At 37.6% G+C, this 24,873-nt stretch overlaps 1 protein-coding gene across 1 annotated transcript in view; it reads left to right on the top strand.

Annotated features, from left to right (window-relative positions):
• RPS6KA6 (ribosomal protein S6 kinase A6) overlaps nucleotides 1–23,426 on the top strand; it is a 167,663-nt gene extending 144,237 nt beyond the window's left edge. Inside the window, exons 21-22 of the mRNA XM_060002470.1 lie at nucleotides 20,393–20,533; nucleotides 21,816–23,426. Of these exons, the coding sequence (XP_059858453.1) occupies nucleotides 20,393–20,533; nucleotides 21,816–21,941 (267 nt within the window). The 3' untranslated portion in view covers nucleotides 21,942–23,426. The remainder of the gene's footprint in view (nucleotides 1–20,392; nucleotides 20,534–21,815) is intronic.
• Nucleotides 23,427–24,873: the final 1,447 nt, after the last annotated feature.

Here is a 24,873-nt window from a genome sequence, read left to right on the forward strand (position 1 = left end):
TCCTGCTACTTGTTTGGCATAGGGTGTCCAGCACTGTAGCTTGCTGGTCGTTGAGTGGAGTTGGGTCTTGGCATTGAGATGGAGATCTCTGGGAGTTTTTTCCCATTTGATATTACCTGGAGCTGGGAGGTGTCTTGTGGACCAGTGTCCTGAAGTTGGCTCTCCCACCTCAGAAGTACAGCACTGACTCCTGTCTGGAACACCAAGAGACTTTCATCCACATGGCATAGAATAAAGGGGAGAAAATTTAGAAAGAACGAACGAAAGAAAAAAGATAAAATAAAATAAAGTAAAATAAGGTTACTAAAATACAAAATAGACAGAATTATTAAGAAAATACTTTTAGAAAGTAAACAAACAATGGATGGAGAGAACCCTAGGACAAATGGTGAAAACAAAGCTATGCAGACAAAATCACACACAGAAGCATATACGTACACATTCACAAGAAGAGAAAAAGGGGCAAAAATAATATATCTTTACTCCCAAACTCCACCCCCTCAATTTGGGATGATTCGTTGTCTATTCAGGTATTCCACACATGCAGGGTACCTCAAGTTGATTGTGGAGATTTAATCTGCTCCTTCTGAGGCTGCTGGGAGAGATTTCCTTTTCTCTTCTTTGTTCGCACAGCTCCAGGGGCTCAGCTTTGGATTTGTACCCACCTCTCCGTGTAGGTCACCTGAGGGCATCTGTTCCCCCTCAGACAGGATGGGGTTAATGGAGCAGCTTATTCGGAAGCTATGACTCAGTCTGGGGGGAGGGAGGGTACGGATGTGGGGCGACCCTGTGGCGTCAGCAGCTGGCGTGATATTGCACCAGCCTGAGACACACCGTGCATTCTCCCAGGGAAGTTTTCCTTGGTACTCAGGACCCTGGCAGTGGCGGGCTGTACAGTCTCCTGGGAGGGGAGGTATGTATAGTGACCTGTGCTCACACACAGGCTTCTTGGTGGCTGCAGCAGCAGCCTTAGCATCTCATGCCCGTCTCTTGGGTCCGCGCTTATAGCGCTGGCTTGCACCCATCTCTGAGCTCCTTCAATCGGCACTCTTAATCCCGTCTCCTCACGCACCAGGAAACAGAGAAGAAAAAGTCTCTTGTGTCTTCGGCAGGTCCAGACTATTTCCTGGACTCCATCCAAGTTAGCCGTGGTGCACTAGCCCCCTTCAGCCTGTGTTCATGCAACCAACCCCAGTCCTCTCCCTGGGATCTGATCTCTGAAGCCCAAGCCTCATCTCCCAGCCCCCGCCCTCCCTGGTGGGTGAGCAGACAAGCGTCTCGGGCTGGAGAGTGCAGGTCGGCACCGATCCTCTGTGCAGGAATCTCTCCGCTTTGCCCTCCACACCCCTGTTGCTGTGCTCTCCTCGGTGGCTCTGAAGCTTCCACCCTCCACCACCCACAGTCTCTGCCTGTGAAGGGGCTTCTAGTGTGTGAATACCTTTCCTCCTTCACAGTTCCCTCCAGGTGCAGGTCCCATCCCTATTCTTTGTTTCTGTTTTTTCTTTTTTCTTTTGCCCTACCCAGGTACGTGGGGAGTTTCTCACCGTTTGGGAGGTCTGAGGACTTCTGCTAGCATTCAGTAGGGATTCTATTGGAGCAGTTCCACATGCATATGTATTTCTGATGTATCTCTGGGGAGGAAGGTGATCTCCTCGTCTTACTCTTCCGCCATCTTAAAGCTCCTATTCTTTTTGATACAGTGGTAAATGAGAATGTTTCCTTAATTTCTCTTTCTGATCTTTCATTGTTAGTGTATAGGAATGAAAGAGATTACTGTGCATTAATTTTGTATCCTGAAACTTTACCAAATTCATTGATAAGGTCTAGTAGTTTTCTGGTAGCATCTTTAGGATTTTCTATGTATAGTATCATGTCATCAGCAGGCAGTGACCATTTTACTTCTTTTCCAATTTGAATTACTTTTATTTCTTTTTCTTCTCTGATAGCCGTGGATGGGACTTCCAACACTATGTTGAATAAAAGTAGCAAAATGCACATCCGTGTCTTGTTCCTGATCTTAGAGGAAAAGCTTTCAGCTTTTCACTGTTGCATATGATGTTAACTGTGGGTTTTTCACATATGGATTTTGTTATGTTGAGGTAGGTTCCCTCTATGCTCACTTTTTGGAGAGTTTTTATCATAAATTGATGTTGAGTTTTGTCAAAAGCTTTTTCTGCATCTGTTGAGATGATCATATGGTTTTTATTCTTCAACTTGTCAGTGTGGTGTATCACAATGTTTGGTTTGCAGATATTGAAAAATCCTCATATCCCTGGGAAGAATTCCATTTGATCTTCTTGTATGATTCTTCTAATGTATCATTGTTTTCAGATTGCTAATATTTTGTTGAAAATTTTTGTGTCTTTTGTTCATTGGTGATATTGGCCTGTAATTTTCTTTTTTTATGATATCTTTGTCTGGTTTTAGTATCAGGGTTATGGTGGCCTCACAGAATAAGTTTGGATGTGTTCCTTCCTCTGCAATTTTTGTTTTTGTTTTTTATTTTTATTTTCTTATTTTTTTCGGTATGCAGGCCTCTCACTGTTGTGGCCTCTCCCATTGCGGAGCACAAGCTCCAGATGTGCAGGCTCAGCGGCCATGGCTCACGGGCCCAGCCGCTCCGTGGCGTTTAGGATCTTCCTGTACCAAGGCACGAACCCAGGTCACCTGCATCGGCAGGAGGACTCTCAACCACTGCGCCACCAGGGAAGCCCCTCTGCAATACTTTGGACTAGGTTCAGAAGGATAGGTGCTAATTGTGCTCTCGACGTTTGGTAGAATTCGCCTGTATAGCCATCTGGTCCAGGATTTTTATTTGTTGGGAGTGTTTCTTTTGTAATTATATTCAAGTATAGTTCATTCACAATGTTGTGTTTAATTTCTGCTGTACAGCAAAGTGACTCAGTTACATATATATAGATAGATAGATAGATAGATAGATAGATAGATAGATAGATTCTTTTTCATATTCTTTTCCAATATGTTTTTTTAAATCTTTATTGGAGTATAATTATTTTACAATGGTGTGTTACTGTCTGCTTTACAACAAAATGAATCAGTTATATATATATACATATGTTCCCATATCTCTTCCCTCTTGTGTCTCCCTCCCTCCCACCCTCCCTATCCCACCCGTCCAGGCGGTCACAAAGCACCGAGCGGATCTCGCTGTGCTATGCGGCTATTTCCCACTAGCTATCTACCTTATGTTTGGTAGTGTATATATATCCATGCCTCTCGCTTTGTCACATCTTACTCTACCCCCTCCTCATTTCCTCAAGTCCATTCTCTAGTAGGTCTGTGTCTTTATTCCTGTTTCACCCCTAGGTTCTTCATGACATTTTTTTTCTTAAATTCCGTATATACGTGTTAGCATACGGTATTTGACTCTCTCTTTCTGACTTACTTCACCCTGTATGACAGACTCTAGGTCAATCCACCACATTGCAAATAGCTCAATTTTTGGTTCTTTTTATGGCTGAGTAATATTCCATTGTATATTTGTGCCACATCTTTTTATTTTAACATCTTTATTGGGGTATAATTGCTTTACAATGGTGTGTTAGTTTCTGCTTTATAACAAAATGAATCAGTTATACATATACATATGTTCCCATATGTCTTCCCTCTTGCGTGTCCCTCCCTCCCACCCTCCCTATCCCACCCCTCCAGGCTGTCACAAAGCACCGAGCCAATATCTCTGTGCCATGCGGCTGCTTCCCACTAGCTATCTACCTTACTACGTTTGTTAGTGTGTATATGTCCATGACTCTCTCTCGCCCTTTCACAGCTCACCCTTCCCCCTCCCCATATCCTCAAGTCCGTTCTCCAGTAGGTCTGCATCTTTATTCCTGTCTTACCCCTAGGTTCTTCATGACATTTTTTTTTCTTAAATTCCATATATATGTGTTAGCATACGGTATTTGTCTTTTTCTTTCTGAATTACTTCACTCTGTATGACAGACTCTAGGTCTATCCACCTCATTACAAATAGCTCAGTTTCGTTTCTTTTTAAGGCTGACTAATATTCCATTGTATATATATGCCACATCCTCTTTATCCATTCATCCGATGATGGGCACTTGGGTTGTTTCCATCTCTGAGCTATTGTAAATAGAGCTGCAATGAACATTTTGGTACATGACTCTTTTTGAATTTTGGTTTTCTCGGGGTATATGCTCAGTACTGGGATTGCTGGGTCATATGGTTGTTCTAATTGTACGTTTTTAAGGAACCTCCATACTGTTCTCCATAGTGGCTGAACCAATTCACATTCCCACCAGCAGTGCAAGAATGTTCCCTTTTCTCCACACCCTCTCCAGCATTTATTGTTTCTAGGTTTTTTGATGATGGCCATTCTGACCGGTGTGAGATGATATCTCATTGTAGTTTTGATTTACATTTCTCTAATGATTAATGATGTTGAGCATTCTTTCATGTGTTTGTTGGCAGTCTGTATATCTTCTTTGAATAAATGTCTATTTAGGTCTTCTGCCCATTTTTGGATTGGGTTGTTTATTTTTTTGTTATTGAGCTGCATGAGCTGCTTGTAAATTTTGGAGATTAATCCTTTGTCAGTTGCTTCATTTGCGAATATTTTCTCCCATTCTGAGGGTTGTCTTTTGGTCTTGTTTATGGTTTCCTTTGCTCTGCAACAGCTTTGAAGTTCCATTAGGTCCCATTTGTTTATTTTTGTTTTTATTTCCATTTTTCTAGGAGGTGGGTCAAAAAGGATCCTGCTGTGATTTATGTCATAGAGTGTTCTGCCTATGTTTTCCTCTAAGAGTTTGATAGTTTCCAGCCTTACATTTAGGTCTTTAATCCATTTTGAGCTTATTTTTGTGTATGGTGTTAGGGAGTAATCCAATTTCATACTTTTACATGTACCTGTCCAGTTTTCCCAGCACCACTTATTGAAGAGGCTGTCCTTTCTCCACTGTACATTCCTGCCACCTTTATCAAAGATAAAGTGTCCATATGTGCGTGGGTTTATCTCTGGGCTTTCTATCCTGTTCCATTGATCTTTCTGTTTTTCTGCAACTACCATACTGTCTTGATTACTGTAGCTTTGTAGTATAGTCTGAGGTCAGGGAGCCTGATTCCTCCAGCTCCGTTTTTCGTTCTCAAGATTGCTTTGGTTATTTGGGGTCTTTTGTGTTTCCATACAAATTGTGAAATTTTTTGTTCTAGTTCTGTGGAAAATGCCAGTGGTAGTTTGATAGGGATTGCATTGAATCTATAGATTGCTTTGGGTGGTAGAGTCATTTTCACAATGTTGATTCTTCCAATCCAAGAACATGGTATATCTCTCCCTCTATTTGTATCATCTTTAATTTTTTTCATCAATGTCTTATAATTTTCTGCATACAGGTCTTTTGTCTCCTTAGGTATGTTTATTCCTAGATATTTTATTCTTTTTGTTGCAATGGTAAATGGGCGTGTTTTCTTGATTTCACTTTCAGATTTTTCATCATTAGTATATAGGAATGCCAGAGATTTCTGTGCATTAATTTTGTATCCTGCTACTTTACCAAATTCATTGATTAGCTCTAGTAGTTTTCTGGTAGCATCTTTAGGATTCTCTATGTATAGTATCAAGTCATCTGCAAACAGTGACAGCTTTACTTCTTCTTTTCCGATTTGGATTCCTTTTATTTCCTTTTCTTCTCTGATTGCTGTGGCTAAAACGTCCAAAACTATGTTGAATAAGAGTGGTGAGAGTGGGCAACCTTGTCTTGTTCCTGATCTTAGTGGAAATGCTTTCAGTTTTTCACCATTGAGGATGATGTTGGCTGTGGGTTTGTCATATATGGCCTTTATTATGTTGAGGAAAGTTCCCTCTATGCCTATTTCTGGAGGGTTTTTATCGTAAATCGTTGTTGAATTGTGTCGAAAGCTTTCTCTCCATCTATTGAGATGATCATATGTTTTTTCTCCTTTAATTTGTTAATATAGTGTATCACGTTGATTGATTTGCGTATATTGAAGAATCCTTGCATTCCTGGAATAAACCACACTTGATCATGGTGTATGATCCGTTTAATGTGCTTTTGGATTCTGTTTGCTAGTATTTTGTTGAGGGTTTTTGCATCGGTGTTCATCAGTGATATTAGCCTGCAGTTTTCTTTCTTTGTGACATCCTTGTCTGGTTTTGGTATCAGAGTGATGATGGCCTTGTAGTATGAGTTTGGGAGTGTTCCTCCCTCTGCTATATTTTGGAAGAGTTTGAGAAGCATAGGTGTTAGCTCTTCTCTAAATGATTGATAGAATTTGCCTGTGAAGCCATCTGGTCCTGGGCTTTTGTTGGAAGATTTTTAAACACAGTTTCAATTTCAGTGCTTGTGATTGGTCTATTCATATATTCTATTTCTTCTTGCTTCAGTCTTGTCAGGTTGTGCCTTTCTAGGAATTTATCCATTTCTTCCAGGTTGTCCATTTTATTGGCATAGATTAGCTTGTAGTAATCTCTCATGATCTTTTGTATTTCTGAAGTGTCAGTTGTTACTTCTCCTTTTTCATTTCTAATTCTATTGATTTGAGTCTTCTCCCTTTTTTTCTTGATGAGTCTGGCTAATGGTTTATCAATTTTGTTTATCTTCTCAATGAACCAGCTTTTAGTTTTATTGATCTTTGCTATCATTTCCTTCATTTCTTTTTCATTTATTTCTGATGTGATTTTTATGATTTCTTTCATTCTGCTAACTTTGTTTTTTTTTTTTACTCTTCTTTCTCTAATTGCTTTAGACACAAGGTTAGGTTGTTTATTCGAGATGTTTCCTGTTTCTTAAGGGAGGAGTGTATTGCTATAAACTTCCCTCTTAGAACTGCTTTTGCTGCATTCCATAGATTTTGGGTCATCATGTCTCCATTGTCATTTGTTTCTAGGTATTTTTTTATTTCCTGTTTTATTTCTTCAGTGATCACTTCGTTAGTAAGTAGTGTATTGTTTCGCCTCCATGTGTTTGTATTTTTTACAGATCTTTTCCTTTAATTGATATCTAGTCTAATAGCGTTGTGGTAGGAAAAGGTACTTGATACAATTTCAATTTTCTTAAATTTACCAAGGCGCTTGATTTGTGATCCAAGATATGATCTATCCTGGAGAATGTTCCATGAGCACTTGAGAAAAATGTGTATTCTGTAGTTTTTGAATGGAATGTCCTATAAATATCAATTAAGTCCATCTTGTTTAATGTGTCATTTAAAGCTTGTGTTTCCTTATTTATTTTCATTTTGGATGATCTGTTCATTGGTAAAATTGGGGTGTTAAAGTCCCCTAGTATGAATGTGTTACTGTCGATTTCCCCTTTTATGGCTGTTAGTATTTGCCTTATATATTGAGGTGCTCCTATGTTGGGTGCATAAATATTTACAACTGTTATATCTTCTTCTTGGATTGATCCCTTGATCATTATGTAGTGTCCTTCTTTGTCTCTTCTAAAAGTCTTTATTTTAAAGTCTATTTTGTTTGATATGAGAATTGCTACTCCAGCTCTCTTTTGGTTTCTATTTGCATGAAATATCTTTTTCCATCCCCTTACTTTCAGTCTGTATGTGTCTCTAGGTCTGAAGTGGGTCTCTTGTAGATAGCAAATATATGGATCTTGTTTTTGTCTCCACTCCACCAATCTGTGTCTTTTGGTTGGAGCGTTTAGTCCATTTACATTTAAGGTGATTATTGATATGTATGTTCCTATTCCCATTTTCTTAATTGTTTTGGGTTCGTTATTGTAGGTCTTTTCCTTCTCTTGTGTTTCTTGCCTAGAGAAGTTCCTTTAGGAGTTGTTGTTGAGCTGGTTTGGTGGTGCTGAACTCTCTCAGCTTTTGCTTGTCTTTAAAGGTTTTAATTTCTCCATCAAATCTGAATGAGATCCTTGCTGGGTAGAGTAATCTTTTTTGCAGATTTTTCTCCTTCATCACATTAAATATGTCTTGCCAGTCTCTTCTGGCTTGAAGAGTTTCTGCTGAAAGTTCAACTGTTAACCTTATGGGGATTCCCTTGTGTGTTATTTGTTGTTTTTCCCTTGCTGCTTTTAATATGTTTTCTTTGTATTTAATTTTTGCCAGTTTGATTAGTATGTGTCTTGGCGTATTTCTCCTTGGATTTATCCTGTATGGGACTCTCTGTGCTTCCTTTACTTGATTAACTATTTCCTTTCCCATATTTGGGAGGTTTTCAACTATAACCTCTTCAAATATTTTCTCAGTCGCTTTCATTTTCTCTTCTTCTTCTGGAACCCCTACAATTCGAATGTTGGTGCATTTAATGTTTTCTCAGAAGTCTCTGAGACTGTCCTCAGTTCTTTTCATTCTTTTTTCTTTATTCTGCTCTGCAGTAGTTATTTCCACTATTCTATCTTCCAGATTACTTATCCGTTCTTCTGCCTCAGTTATTCTGCTATTGAATCCATCTAGAGTATTTTTCACTTCATTTATTTTGTTGTTCATCGTTGTTTGTTTCATCTTTATTTCTTCTAGATCCTTGTTTAATGTTTCCTGCATTTTGTCTATTCTATTTCCAAGATCTTGGATCATCCTTACTATCATTTTTCTGAATTCTTTTTCAGGTAGACTCCCTATTTTCTCTTCATTTGTTGGGTCTGGTGGGTTTTTATCTTGCTCCTTCATCTGCTGTGTGTTTTTTCTGTCTTCTCATTTTGCTTATCTTACTGTGTTTGGGTGTCTCCTTTTTGCAGACTGCAGGTTCGTAGTTCCCGTTGTTTTTGATGTCTGTCCCCAGTGGCCAATGTTGGTTCAGTGGGTTGTGTAGTCCCCCTGGTGGAGGGGACTAGTGCCTGTGTTCTGGTGGTTGAGGCTGGATCTTATCTTTCTGGTGGGCAGGTCCACGTCTGGTTGTGTGTTTTGGGGTGTCTGTGGACTTATTATGATTTTGGTCAGCCTCTCTGCTAATGGGTGGGGTTGTGTTCCTCTCTTGCTAGTAGTTTGGCATAGCATGTCTGGCACTGTTGCTTGCTGGTCGTTGAGTGAAGCTGGGTGCTGGTGTTGAGGTGGAGATCTCTGGGAGATTTTCACTGTTTGATATTATGTGGAGCTGGGACGTCTTGTGGACCAGTGTCCTGAAGTTGGCTCTCCCACCTCAGAGGCACAGCATTAACTCATGGCTGCAGCACCAAGAGCCTTTCATCCACATGGCTCAGAAGAAAAGGGAGAAAAAGTAGAAAGAAAGAATTAGTAGAAGAAGAAAGAAAGGAAGAAAGAAAGAAAGAAGAAAAGAAAGAAAGAAAGAAAAAAGAAAGAATGGAGGGAGGGAGGGAGGGTGGAAGGAAGCAGCGAAGGAAGGAGAAAAGAAAGAAAGAAGATAAAGTAAAATAAAGTAAAGTAAGATAAAATATAATAAAGTTATTAAAATAAAGAAAATATTTATTAAGAGAAAAAGAAAACAAAAAAACAGATGCATAGAACCCTGGGTCAAATGGAAGCAAAGCTATACAGACAAAATCTCACACAGAACCATACACATAAACACTCACAAAAAGAGCGAAAGGGGAAAAAATCATAAATCATGCTCTCAAAGTCCACCTCCTCAATTTGGGATCATTCGTTGTCTAAAGGAGGGATGGAAGGAAACAAAGAACAATGATAAAATAAAATAAAGTTATTAAAATAAAAACTAATTATTAAGAAATTTTTTTTTAAAAAAATACGAATGGATAGAAGCCTCGGACAAATGGTGGAAGCAAAACTATACAGACAAAATCACACACAGAAGTATACACATACACACAAAAAGTGAAAAGGGGGAAAAAATCATAAATCTTGCTGTCAAAGTCCACCTCCTTAATTTGGGATGATTCATTGTCTATTCATGTTTTCCACAGATACCGGGTACATCAAGTTGATTGTGGAGCTTTAATCCACTGCTTCTGAGGCTGCTGGGAGAGATTTCCCTTTCTCTTCTTTGTTCTCACAGCTCCCAGGGGCTCAGCTTTGGATTTGGCCCCGCCTCTGCGTGTAGGTCGCTGGAGGGCGTCTATTCTTCACTCAGATAGGATGAGGTTAAAGGATCAGCTGATTCTGGGGTTCTGGCTCACTCAGGCCAGGGGTAGGGAGGGACACGGAATGCGGGGCGAGCCTGCGGCGGCAGAGGCCACCGTGACGTTGCACCAGCCTGATGCGCACCGTGCATTCTCCCTGGGGAGTTGTGCCTGTATCACAGGACCCTGGCAGTGGCGGGCTGCACAGGCTCCCTGGAAGGGGGGTGTGGATAGTGACCTGTGCTCGCACACAGGCTTCTTGGTGGCAGCAGCAGCAGCCTTAGTGTCTCATGCCTGTCTCTAGTGTCCGTGCTATTAGCCGCGGCTCACACCCGTCTCTGGAGCTCCTTTAAGCAGCATTCTTAATCCCCTCTCCTCACGCTTGAGGAATCAAAGAGGGAAGAAAAAGTTCCTTGCCTCTTCGGCAGGTCCAGACTTTTCCCCAGACTCCCTCCCATCCAGCCGTGGTGCACTAACCCCCTGCAGGCTGTGTTCACGCCACCAACCCCAGTCCTCTCCCTGCATTCCAACCGAAGCCCAAGCCTCAGCTCCCAGCCCCGTCCATCCCGGCGGGGGAGCAGACAAGCCTCTCGGGCTGGTGAGTGCCAGTCGGCCCTGATCCTCTGTGTGGGAATCTCCCCGCTTTGCCCTTCACACCCCTGTGGCTACGCTCTCCTCCACATCCCCGAAGCTCCCCCCCTCCGCCTCCCACAATCTCTGCCCACGAAGGGGCTCCTAGTGTGTGGAAACCTTTCCTCCTTCACAGCTCCCTCCCACTGGTGCGGGTCCCATCCCCATTCTTTTGTCTCTGTTTATTCTTTTTTCTTTTTCCCTACCCAGGTACATGGGTAGTTTCTTGCCTTTTGGGAGGTCTGAGGTCTTCTGCCAGTGTTCAGTAGGTGTTCTGTAGGAGTTGTTCCACGTGTAGATGTATTTCTGGTGTATCTGTGGGAAGGAAGTTGATCTCCATGTCTTACTCTTCTGCCATCTTCCCGGAAGTCCCCCATTATGGTTTATCACAGGATATTGAATATGGTTCCCTGTGCTATACAGTAGGACCGTGTTGTTTATCCCTCCTACATATAATAGTTTGTATCTGCTAATCCAGAATTCCCAATCCTTCTTTCCCCCACCCTCCCCACCTTGGCAACCACAAGTCTCTTCTCTGTATTTGTTAGGTTTTTTTTCATAGATATGTTCATTTGTGTTGTATTTTAGATTCCACATAAAAGTGATATCATATGGTATTTGTCTTTCTCTTTATGACTTACTTCACTTAACATGATAATATCCAGGTCCATCCACGTTGCTGCAAATGGCATTATTTCATTATTTTTTATGGCTGAGTAATATTCCATTCTACTTATGTACCAGAACTTCTTTATCCATTCATCTGTTAATGGACACTTAGCAATGGTTGCTTCCATGTCTTGGCTATTGTACATAGTGCTGCTATCAACATAGAGGTGAATGTATCTTTTCGAATTATAGTATTGCCTGGGTATATGCCCACGAGTAGGATTGCTGGATCATATGGCACCTTTATTTTTAGTTTTTTGAGAACCTCTGTACTGTTTTCCATTATGGCTGCACCAATTTACATTCCCACCAACAGCGTAAGAGGGTTCCCTTTTCTCCACACCCTCTCTAGCATTTATTATTTGTAGACATTTTAATGATGGCCATTTTGCCTGGTTTGAGATGATACCTCATTGTAATGTTGATTTGCATTTCTCTAATAATTAGTGATAATGAGCATCTTTTCATGTGCCTTTTGGCCATCTGTATGTCTTCTTTGGAGAAACGTCTATTTAGGTGTTCTGCCCATTTTTCATTTGAGTTATTTGTGTTTTTTTGTTATTGAATTGTAGGAGCTATTTGTATATTTTGGAAATTAAACCCTTGTTGGTTACATGATTTGCAAATATTTTCTTCTAGTCCGTAGGTTGTCTTTTCGTTTTGTTTATGGTTTCCTTTACTGTGCCAAAGCTTATATGTTTGACTAGGTCCTATTTATTTTTGCTTTTTTTTCTGTTGCTGTGTGAGACTGACCTAAGAAAACATTAGTAGAATGTATGTCAGAGAATGTTTTGCCTGTGTTCTTGTTACCGAATCCATGCTCACTCTGCTTGCCGCATGACTGGTCAATAAATTGGGAGATGAGGTGTTGAGGCACGGAATATGACTTTTTTTGGGAAGCTGGCAGACCGAGAAGATGGCAGGTTAATGTCTCCAAAAAACCATCTTATCGGGGTCTGGATGCCCACTTGTTTTATAGAAGAGAAAGAGGGAGGAGGTGAGGAAGTAAAATAAAAAGGCTGTGTCTTGCAAATATCTCCTGGAATGGCCAGCCTTGGGGAGGAGATGTGTTAATTTCTTCTTTTTTGCAGCCATTCACAGGTAGACAGGATCAGGATGTTTCCCTGAACAAAGGCACTTTGGTTTAACATTCACGCAGAGGGGCAGGGTTCCGCAAGGCAGGCCATTATGTATAGACAGTATCCTGTCAGTGAACAAAAGTAACAGGAAGCAAAGGTTAAAGTAAAGAAACAGATCCAACATGGAGTCAGGATTGGCTCTTCCCTGTTACACTCTCTTCTAGGAGTTTTATAGTATCTTGTGTTATATTTAAGTCTTTAAGCCATTTTGAGTTTATTTTTGTGTATGTTGTGAGAGAGTGTGTTCTAGCTTCATTGATTTACATGTGACTGTCCAGCTTTCCCAGCATCACTTGCTGTAGAGACTGTCTTTTCCCCATTGTATATTCTTGCCTCTCTTGTCAACGATTAATTGCACATAGGTGTGTGGGTTTATTTCTGGGCTCTCTGCTCTGTTCCATTGATCTGTCTCCTTTTGTGCCAGTACCACGCTGTTTTGATTACTGTAGCTTCATAGTAGTGTCTGAAATCTGGGAGGGTTGGTTATGCCTCCTGCTTTGTTCTTTTTCCTCAGGATTGCTTTGGCAATTCTGGGTCTTTTATGGTTCCATATAAATTTTAGGATTATTTGTTCTAGTTCTTTGAATAATGTCATAGGTATTTTGTTTAGAGCTTTAAATCACAGATTCAATTTCACTACATGTAATTGGTCTATTCGTATTTTCTATTTCTTCCTGATTAAGTCTTGGGAGATTGTACCTTTCTAAGAGTTTGTCCATTTCTTCTAGGTTGTCCATTTTATTGGCATATAGTTGCTTGTAGTAATCTCTCATGATCCTTTGTATTTCTGTGGTGTTCGTTGAAACTTCTCCTTTTTCATTTCTAATTTTCTTAATTTGGGCCCTTTCCCTTGTTTTCTTGATGAGTCCAGCTAAAGGTTTATCAATTTTGTTTATCTTTTCAAAGAACCAGATTTTAGTTTCATTAATCTTTTCTATTGTTTTCTTAGTGTCTATTTAATTTATTTCTGCTCAGATCTTTGTGTTTCCTTCTACTACCTTTGGGTTTTGTTTGTTCTTCTCTCTCCAGTGCCTTTAGGTGTAAGGTTAGCTTCCTTATTTGAGATTTGTCTTGTTTCCTGAGGTAAGCTTGTATTGCTATAAACTTCCATCTTAGAACTGTTTTTGCTGCATCCCATATCTTTTGGATCTTCATGCTTTCATTTTCACTTGTCTCTAGGTATTTTTTTTGATTTCTTCTTTGATTTCTTCAGTGATCCATTGGTTGATTAGGAGCATATTGTTTAGCCTACATGTGCTTGTGGTTCTTTTTGCAGTTTCTTTCTTGTAGTTGATTTCTAATCTCATAGCATCATGGTTAGAAAAGATGCTAGATATGATTTCAATTTTCTTAAATTTACCAAGGCTTGCTTTGTTGCCTAGCATGTGATCTATCCTGGAGACTGTTCAGTGTGCACTTGAAAAGAATGTGTATTCTGATCCTTTTGGATGGAACACTCTATAGATATCAGTAAAGTCCATCTGGTGTAATGTGTCACTTAAGGACTGTGTTCTTTATTGATTTTATTTCTTTTCCTTGTCTGATTCCTTTGGTGAGGACTTCTAGTACTATGTTAAATACAAGTGGTGAGAGTGGACGTTTTTATCTTGTTCCTGATTTTAGAGGAAACACTTTTAGATTTCATCATTGACTATGATGTTAGCTGTGGGTTTGTCATATATGGCCTTTATTATGTTGAGGTATATTACCTCTATACCAACTTTGTTTAGAGTTTTTATCATAAATGATGTTTAGGGGCTTCCCTGGTGGTGCAGTGTTTGAGAGTCTGCCTGCCGATGCAGGGGACACGGGTTCGTGCCCCGGTCAGGGAGGATCCCACATGCCGCGGAGCGGCTAGGCCCGTGAGCCATGGCCGCTGAGCCTGCGCGTCCGGAGTCTGTTCTCCACAATGGGTGAGGCCACAACAGTGAAAGGCCCGCATACCAAAAAAAAAAAAAAAATGATGTTTAATTTTTTTCAAATGCATTTACAGCATCTATTGAGATAATCATATGATTTTTCTTCTTCAATTTGTTAATGTGGTGTATCACATTGATTGATTTGCAGATACTGAAGCATCCTTTACATCTCTGGGATAAATCCTACTTTATCATTTTGTGTTCCACTTAATAGGTTGTTCAATTTAGTTTGCTAATATTTTATTGAGGGTTTTTATCTATGTTCATCAGTGATATTAGCTTGTAATTTTCCTTTCTTTGGTGGTATCTTTGGTTTTGGTATCAGGGTTATGCTTGCCTTATAAAATGAGTTCAAAAGTATTCTTTTTTGTTTAATTTTCTAGGAATTCTTTGAGAAGGATGTGTGTTAACTCTTATTTAAATGTTTTTAGAATTCATCAGTGGAGCCATTTGTCCTGGACTTTTGTTTGTTGGGAATTGTTTTTATTACTGATTCAGTTTTATTACTGGTAATTGGTCTGTCCACATTTTCTAGTTCTTCCTGGTTCAGTCTTGGAAGAATGTATGTTTCTAGGAATTTATCCATTTTTTTCTAGATTGTCCATTTTTTGGAGTATAGCTGTTTGTAATAATCTCTTATGATCCTTTTTATTTCTGTGCTATTAGTTATTTATCCTCTTTCCCTTCTGATTTTATTGATTTGGGCTCTTTCCCTTTTTTTCTTGATGAGTCTGGCTAGAGGTTTTTAATCTCTATTTCATTTGTTTCTGCTCTGATCTTTATTATTTATTTCCTTCTACTAACTTTGAGTTTTGTTTCTTTCTTCTTTTTCTAGTTCCTTTAAGTGTAAGGTTAGATTGTTTGGCATTTTTCTTGCTTCCTGATATAGGTGTGGATCACTGTCCACTTCCCTCTAATAACTGCTTTTGCTGTGGCCCATAGATTGTAGATCATTGTGTTTTTGCTTTCATTTGTCTCTAATTATTTTTTGATTTCCTCTTTGATTTCTGCAGTGATCCATTGGTTGTTTAGTGCATGTTGTTTAGACTCCACATGTGTGGGGTGTTTTTTTTTTGAAGTTTTTTGTTGTTGTTCTTGTACTTGATTTCTAGTCTCATACCATTGTTGGAAAATATGCTTTATATGATTTCAGTCTTCTTAAATTTATTGAGGCTTGCTTTGCAACCCAGCATGTGAACTGTCTTTGGAGCATGTTCCATGTGCCCTTGAAAAAAATGTGTGTTTTTTTGTTTTTGGATAAAAAAGTTCTGTATATTTGTATTATTTTCATCTAGTCTAATGTGTCATTTAAGACCAGTTTTTCCTTATTGATTTTCTTTCTGGATGATCTCTCCATTGATGTAAGTGTGATATTGACATTGACTACTATTATTGTGTTACTGTCAATTTGTCTTTTAATATCAGTATTTGCATTATGTATTTAGGTATTCCAACTTTGGTTTCATATATATTTACAATTGATATACATCTTGCTGGATTGACCGCTTCATCATTATGTAATGTCCTTCTTTGTCTCTTGTTACAGTCTTTGTTTCAAAGTCTATTCATCTAATATAAGTATTGCTACCCCAGCTTTCTTTTCATTTCCATTTGGATGGAATACCTTTTTTATCATGTCACATTCAGTTTTTGTGTGTGTTTACATCTGAAGTGAGTCTCTTATAGGTAGCATATAGATGGTCTTGTTTTTTTTAGTCATTCAGCCACTTTCTATGTATTTTGATTGGAACATTTAATTTATTTACATTTTAAATAATTATCAATAGGTATGTATCAATACTTATTGCCATTTTGTTAATTTTTTTCTGGTTGTTTTTGTCTTTTTTATCTTTCTTCATCTTTTGCTCTCTTCCCTTGTGATTTGATGATTATCACTAGTGTTATGTTTGGATTTCTTTCTCTCTCTCTCTCTCTCTCTCTCGTGTGTGTGTGTGTGTGTGTGTGTGTGTGTGTGTGTGTGTGTGTCTGTTACAGGTTTTTGCTTTGTGGTTACCATGATGTTCGTATTTCACAATATATATGATTATTTTCAGTTGATGATCTCTTAAGTTTGAACTCATCTAAAAACCCTGCATTTTTATACCCCTCTTATGTTTAATGTTTTTAACATCATATTTTCCATGTTTTTATGTGTATTTCTTAACTACTTTATTTGTATATATAGGTGATTTTACCACTCTTGTCTTTTAACCTTCCTAGTAGTTTTATAAGTGGTTGACTTTTACTGTGCCTTTGCCTTTACCAGTGAGATTTTGCCTTTTGTAATTTTTATATTTCTAGTTTGGGTCTTGTCTTTGCTACTTATAGAAGTCCCTTTAGCATTTCTTGGAGAGCCATTGGTTTAGTGATACCTAACTTTTTTAGTGCTTGCTTCTCTGTAAAACATTCTCTCTCCTTCAAATCTGAAGATAGCCTTGCTGGGTAGAGTAGTCTTGGTTGTATGTTTTGTCCTTTCATCACTTTGAATACATCACTTTGGCACTCCCTTCTGGCTTGCAGGTTCTGCTGAAAAGTCAACTGAAAGTCTTATGGGAATCCCTTTGTATGTAACTAGTTGCTTTTCTCTTGCCATTTTTAAGATTCCCTATCTATAATTTTTGCCGTTTTAGTTATAGTGTGCCTTGGTGTGGATCTCTTTTCGTTCAGCTTGTTTTGGACTCAGTTGCTTCCTGGACCTGGATGTCCATTTCCTTTCCCAGGTAGGGGAAGTTTCCAGTTAATATTTCTTCAGATAAATTGCATCCCTTTCTCTCTTCTCCTTTGGGACCCTTATAATGTGAATATTTGTACTCTTGGTATTTTTTCCAGAAATCTTTTAAAAGCTATCCTCATTTCTTAAATTCTTTTGTTCCCTTTTTCTGTTCAGCTTGGGTGATTTACATTATTCTGTCTTTCAGTTCACTGATCTGTTTCTCTGTATTATGTCATGTACTCTTGATTCCTTCTTAGTGTTATTTTTTTTTTTTTTTTTAATTTCAACTATTGTATTCTTCAGCTCTGTTTTATGGTTCTTTATACTTTGTAACTCTTTGTTAGACTTCTCACTGTGTTCATCCATTATTCTCCCAAGTTCATTGAGCAGTTTTATGATCATTACCTTGAAGTCTTTATTGGGTAGGTTGCTCTCTTCCAGTTTGTTTAGTTCTTCTGAGATTCTGTCTTGTTCCTTTGTTTGGAACATATTCCTCTGTCTCCTCATTTTGCCCAGTTCTCTGTGTTTATTTCTATTTATTAAGTAGGTCAGTCATGTTTCCTGATCTTGGAGAAGTGGCATTATGTAGGAGATATCCTATGGGGCCAATCAGCATACTCCACTCTGGTCACCAGAGCTATATGTCCTAGGGGTGCCCCATGTGTGTGCTGCGTGGGTTCTTCTGTTGTGGTGGGGCCACTACTCTGGGTGTGCTGGCAGACAGGGCTGGCTCCCAGCCCAGTTGGTTGCCAGGCCCTGTGTTGTGGTGGCTGCCAGCCCACTGTTGGGCAGGGCTGGGTCCTGGCATGAGTGGCTGTTCAGCCCCAGTGGTCCCAAGGCTGGTGCTGCCTTGCTAGTAGGGGGGACCAGGGGCCTAGGTGACTGTCTGCAGGGTCTGGGGGGACCTAGGGCTGGTACCTCACCACTGGTGGGTGGGGTTGTCCCAGGGCAGCTTAATGTATGTGCCTATGGGGCTTTTATTTTTATCTTTGCTTCATCATATGTAACATGTCTTTTTCTTTTCTCAGTTACTTTTAAAATTTTCTCTGTCTTGGGTTTTGAGCAATTTGGTTTGATGTCCCTTGGTGTAATTTTCTTTATTTCTTTTACTTGGGGTTCACTGACCTTTGATATGTGGGTTCATAGTTTCCATAAAATCTGGAAATTTTAGAGACATTATTTCTTCAAATATTGTTTTCTTCCCTCTTACTTTCTGGGACTCTAATTGTAGTTGTGTGCTTTGTCAGTTGAAGTTGTCCCATAGCTCATTGATGCTCTGCTCTTTTGCTTGCTTGTTTTGCACTTTTTTTTTTCTTTTTTATAGTGTTTATTGCCGTGTCTTCACCAGTCTTTTTACCTGCCATCTTAAATTTGCCATTAATCCTATTTGGTTCTTTTTATTTATTTTTTTGTCTCACATTTTAGTTTTCATCTCTGTTTTATTTGTTTCTTTTTATGTCTCTCTACTTAACTTTTGAACACATGTTTCAGTTGTGGGTCAATTTTGATTGATTGATTTTTTTCTTTTCATTTTGCATTGTATTTTCCTTCTCTTTTGTATGCCTTGTAATTTTGGATAAGAAGCTTGACATAGTGAATTTTACCTTGGTGAGTGCTGGATGCTTTTGTATTCCCATTCTTGAGCTACTTTCTGAGTTAAATTAGGGAAAACAAAAATTGATACTTTTGTGCCTTCCTTTTAAGATATTTTTAGGCAGGACCAGAGTAGTGTTTAATCTAGGGATACTCACTACTCAGGCAGGTTTCTTTCAAGTTCTCTACCAAATACTCAATGAATATGAGATTTTTCCAGTCTGACTGGTGGGAACAGGCAATATTCTTCACCCTGCATGAACTCCCATTTCCCTCTAATCCTTTCATACAGTTCTTCCCATGACCTTTGTTATTTTTTTCACCACATATGGGTTTGTAATGGAGACACTTGAAAGAGACCCCCTACAGGGTTCTCTCTCTGCTCCTCTTACCTCTTCATTAATCTTTCTTGCTTTTTCTGCCCTGGTCTTCCCTGACTCTCAGTTCTGCTTCATCACCACAGGGAATCTGCCAGGCTCTGCCTGAGTTTTCCTTACCTACCCAGCATCCTGAAAACTCTTTCAAGGTTCTAAGCTAGAGCAATCATAGGGCTTACTTGATTTGTTTCCCATCTTTTAGGGGTTACTTTCCTTCATTGCCTAATATCTGATCTCTTGAAAACTGTTGCTTCCTATATTTTATGGGTATGTTTTTTTGGAGGGGCTGGGTTTCAACCAGGTGAGTGAATCCAGTTCCTGGTTTTACATCTTGGCCAGAGGCACAGAAGTTCTGGGAACTTTAATCATTTTTATGATTATCATTTATGTCTGTTTTATTGATGTAATTCACTGTTATGTTCTTTTTAATGTTATTTTTTCATTTATTTCTGCACATATGTTCTTTTTCCAATAGATTTTTTTGATTGGTTGTTCTACTCCTCTACATAGTTTCAACCAATTACATTATTCTTCAAATTCTGACATTACAGTGTAGTCTTTGGTTTCTCACTACCTCTGCTAGTGATAAAAAGTTCACAAATGCTTTTGTTTCTATATTAGAAGATGCTTGTTAAGGAGAGTTTAATTCTCCTTTCTATAAAAGATGCTTGGTAGAGAGTTTATTTTAAATTGTTACATCATTTAATAAATTTAAAATTGTGTTTTACTATGAGGTTATATTACATTTATAAGTTTTTATTACAACATAGAGAAAATAAGCATATTTACATTTACTCTGATGAAAAATATATGATATTCTGACCACTACATTGCTAGAAATCAGCTGCTAACCTTGGATTTATGTTTTGCTTTCTTTAGTATTTTATACAGTAAACCACCAGTTACTGAGCATATTAACAACATGGGACCCCCATTCTATGATGTTGTATCTGTATACAGATACACTTATACTTCGGGGCCCAGATTACCAGCAAAGATCTATAGTTCCTTTCTCCTCCTGACCATTTAGCATATTCCACCATAGTTCCTGCTACTTTACATTTTTCTCCTCCCTCACTAACCACATTCAAGTTACACAGCATTGGTATCCCCTGATTTTAGAATGGTAAATAAGGATATGCTGTATTTTGAAAAATCTGTTTTAAGATTCTCTTTTGACAGTTAACTATGCAGTATATGGGTTTTGTTTACCCTAATGATAGGTCAACTAAAACAGATTGCAAAGCTATTAATCCTCTCATACTTTGAGAAAATGTGAAATGATGTATTTTACTAAAACCTTTAATGATATGTAGTTTCATGTATGTATATATATATTTTTTTCATTTTAATTTAGGATTTGCTTTCCCATATGCTGCATATGGACCCACAGCAGCGGTACACTACAGAACAAGTATTAAAACACTCATGGATAACCCACAGAGATCAGTTGCCAAATGATCAGCCAAGTAGAAATGATACATCACATGTTGTTAAGGTAAAACAAACATACTTTTAAGCACTTTCTAAATGCTTGATACTAATAATGCCATTGCATGCCATCCACTGATGACACATATAATTACTTTAAAGTATCTTTATTTTTTAAAGGTATATTTATAGATTTTTTGTTTTGGTTTGCTTTTTTAAGTAACAAACTTCTTTAGCTACTGCCCTACTGATGATAAATAAAATTTTCTTGATTGTATTTGACTTGCTCTTAAGAGATACTGGGGCTAGGAGCAGACTAAATTCAAGTTTTGTATGGAACCAAAAGATGGCTAGTGGTTCCTAAATTAATAACCATTGGTTTCCATATTTATAGACATTGAACCTAGATTTTAAAGTTTAGTGTTTTATCCATTTATCTGTTGATGGACACTAAGATGTTTCCATATCTTGGCCATTGTGATATTGCTGGAATGAACATGGGAATGCAGATAATCTCTGAGGGTAAAGAAATTGTGATGTGTGTGTGTGTGTGTGTGTGTGTGTGTATGGAATATATTATATATAATAGAATATTATTCAGCTTTTTAAAAGGAGATCTTGCCATTTGCCACAACATAGATGAACCCATAAGACATTATTGTTAAGTGAAATAATGTAGACACAGAAAGAAAAATAGTACATGATCTCTCTTATATGTGGAATCTAAAAAAGTCATATATGTAGAAACAGAGAGTAGAATAGTGGTTACCAGGGGCACGGAGGTGGTGGAAATGGGGAGATATTTGTTAAGGTATACAAAGTTACAGTTATGTAGGATGAATAAGTCTAGAGATCTAATGTGAAGCCTGATGACTATAGTTAATAATACTATTTTGAGTACTGGAAATTTTCTAAGATTTCAGGTGCTCTCATCACACAAAAAGTGATAACTGTGTGAAGAGAAAATATGTTGATTAGCTTGACTGTAGTAATCATTTTACTATAGATATCAAAATAACATGTTATATGCCTTAAATGTATACAATTCTTATTAAAAATAAGATTAAAAAGATATTTAAAAGCAAATTCAAAGAGTTTTGAAAGACTGATAAAAATAATACATTTTAGTGTTTTAAAAATTTGTAAGAAGCATAGTTATTGAAGCAAAAAATATACAAGTAATCAAGTGTTAATTAATCAAGGGAGCATCAATGCACAGATTAAGGATTCTCAATTATTTTCCTGGGGGGAAAAAGTTGTAGTCTAGTTAAATTTCTCATGATATAATGTGGAAGTTTTCTTACTTCCAGAGATTGTTATTCATTTTGTGATATTTTTCATTATTTTAGGGAGCAGTGGTCGCCACATATTCTGCCCTGACTCACAAGACCTTTCAACCAGTCCTAGAGCCTGTTGCTGCTTCAAGCTTAGCTCAACGACGGAGCATGAAAAAGCGAACATCAACTGGTCTGTAAGATTTTTAGTGTTCCTCAGCCTAACTGGATGAATAAAAATTTAAATGTGTGGCTTTTTGTCTAATCCTATATCAAAGGCATTGTTTTCTACTACATTACTTGAATATTCTGTTTAAGCTTCCTTTTTTTAAGGGGGAGTGAGATTAAAAACACATACAGGTCCACAATATTCATACCGCATTGTTTTTCAGTAGTGTCCAAGTGTTTATTTAAGTATAAAATTGGTATCTACAAGGTCCTACCAACTTCTCTGCACACTAACTTCTAAAGTTCCTTTCAAATAAAGTTACTTTAATAGTTTTTCTGGTTGTGTAAAATAATGGTTTGGGGAATCATTACCAACAATTAAGATGGAAGTATAATAGTATAATGCCAAGCAATGTCAGTATTTTTTAACATTAGATCCTGAAAGGATAGGCTTCTTTTTTTTTTTTTTTAAGAAAAACAAACAAAAAATGTATTGTAGAAGCTTATTATGTGTAACCAAAGGACTCCGTTCATTTGACTCTCTGTAGTTACTAAAATGTAAACATAGTAGTTTGGTGCCAGATTAAAAAATCATTTATGCTAATATGTTAACTCCTAATATGGTTGATGCTAAATTTTACAGGAGAATTAAATCACAGATAATGTGTGCCGACAGACCTGTGTATTATCCATAAAGGGCCTCATCTAGAAATAAAGGTTTTCATAAGGCTTCTGTAAATTTTACATCTAATGGAATTGTAGTACAAGTGAAGAAAATTTTAGCCAAAGGCTTTATATTGGTGTTGTAATCTACTAAATAGGTCATAGTTAAGCCTTTGAAAATAAAGTACATGGTGTTGGCACTACCTTGGTGTTATGTAAGCTGACTTTCAAGTTAACCAATTGGATTTAATTATCATCTGTCCCTTTATAATGAACTACACTGTTGTTTTTTGGACTTCCATGTGCTTTGAATTACAGTGTAGCATATTAATATATCTTTAATCCTATGGTCATATAGTTGAAACTTTACTATAGTGGACTTGTGAGCTTAGCACACATCATATAGTTATAATGCACTTCAGTAAACTTTAGATAATGCTACATAATAGTTTACTTCAAGAAGATAAAGTCTTTTTAAATAGGAAGTAATGTTAATGATATGCATAAAATTTGAACACATTTTAAAATCATATTTATAATAAAAAGCTCTGGCCAAATTTGTCCTATTATTAAATTTTATGATTCAGAACCACTGCGTAGTATGTATTGTTTTCTCTAAATGATGGAATTTGAAAGAATCTTTTTGTGTTGTTGAAGAAAATACCATTACTACTACTTTAAATACCATTACTGCTACTACTGCTGCTGCTACTGCTACTGCTACTGCTACTGACAGAAGGAACTCATGAATGTAAACTGGAGGATATTATACTTTTCTTTAGTGAATATAAGTGATCTACTTGTGCATGCTTGGTATTCTGTTTGCTGTGTATTTTATTTTGCTTAGTTCAGAGAGAGGTGATTATTGAGTGCTGAAGTATACAATTTAGTCTAGGAGACTTGTAACTTCAGTATTTAATAAAAGAAACTATACATAATTCTCTTTATAATGTAAGTGATGTATATTCCATTCACAAAGGTCTGTTTCTTGTGTGTGATATATAAAAGTATGTATCCTTATTTTGAGGTGTCTTTTTGCAATAATGGAAAGACATTAAAGAACATCTAGTGTTACATGTAAAACATTACTTAGAAACATACTGGGATCATATCTTGTAGATTTTTATGTCCCACTTTGGCTTTTTCTTTCCTCATTTTGCTTTATTACTAGAAGTACTTGTGTGTGACAGTTTGTGTTCTTATATTCTGGCTTATTTTCCTCTTGTCATTATCTTGTTTGTGATGTTATATCTTCTTATCAGAATTGATATGACAAACTCAGAGGTAAGATTTTGGTGTTCAGCTTTTCAGGACAGAGATGCTCTTTCCATGTATGCTTTTGTAGTAGTAGAATTAGGGTAAGTAAAGTTGGAAAATGAAAAATGACCACAAAATAACTTTCAGTCTTTCAATAATCAGTAGTTTTTGAAAGTAGATGATCTTAATTTTTCAAAGAGTATGCTCAGAAAGATCATGTCATACAGTCCCTTCCTGAAAGGAACGTGATCAGAAATAAGCAATGAACAGCATGATTCCTTATCACTCAGTGAGGATTGACAGTGTATAAAAGATGCAGATGTGCTAGTGGATTTTTCCAATAATTGTGAGAGCTTTCTTCTGGAAAATTCAAACATGGTAGCTTAACAGTAGTAGGGGGCAAACTTATTATAAGGGAAAACTTCAAATTACACCCTCATTCTGTAGGAGGAACCCAGGTAGGGATACCTAACCATGTCTATTTTGGTTAGAACTCTAGAGCAACAAGAGCAGATATGAACGGGACATTTTTTTGATGGGATTTCTACAAATACTTAACCAGTATAAACAAATCCTTTCTTTGAGACTTTAGAATACTTTGGTTTCTAATGGATTTGTGAACACTATTTTGCATTGCTTTTCTTTCTAGTTGATGGTTCTTGGTAGTATTTAATCATAGCACAGTTTGGGGGTTTTATTGTTGTTCTGGAAAGGAGAGGATATTGTATTGTTTTTCTCGAAGGGAAAAACCAGATTTTCCCAGATAGACTTTACCATCTATTGTACTAAAGCACATATTATTATGAATAAACTCAGGAAACCATTTGTATGAAAATTAAAATGTAGTGCTGGTATTGGTGATTTTGTGGAAAAAAGCAATGGTTTTAATTCTTTCATGAAAATCAAACTTTAGCCTATTTTCTTAGATCCATGAATGCCTAAACTTTGATTTTTGTCATTCACTGCCATTGGTAATTAAACATAGTAAAGCATTTTGATAGCACCTCTGGTTAGCCCAAAGAGATTTTATATGTATAGGCAACTT

This window comes from Delphinus delphis, chromosome X, assembly GCF_949987515.2.
Source record: "Delphinus delphis chromosome X, mDelDel1.2, whole genome shotgun sequence".
Taxonomy (NCBI): domain Eukaryota; kingdom Metazoa; phylum Chordata; class Mammalia; order Artiodactyla; family Delphinidae; genus Delphinus; species Delphinus delphis.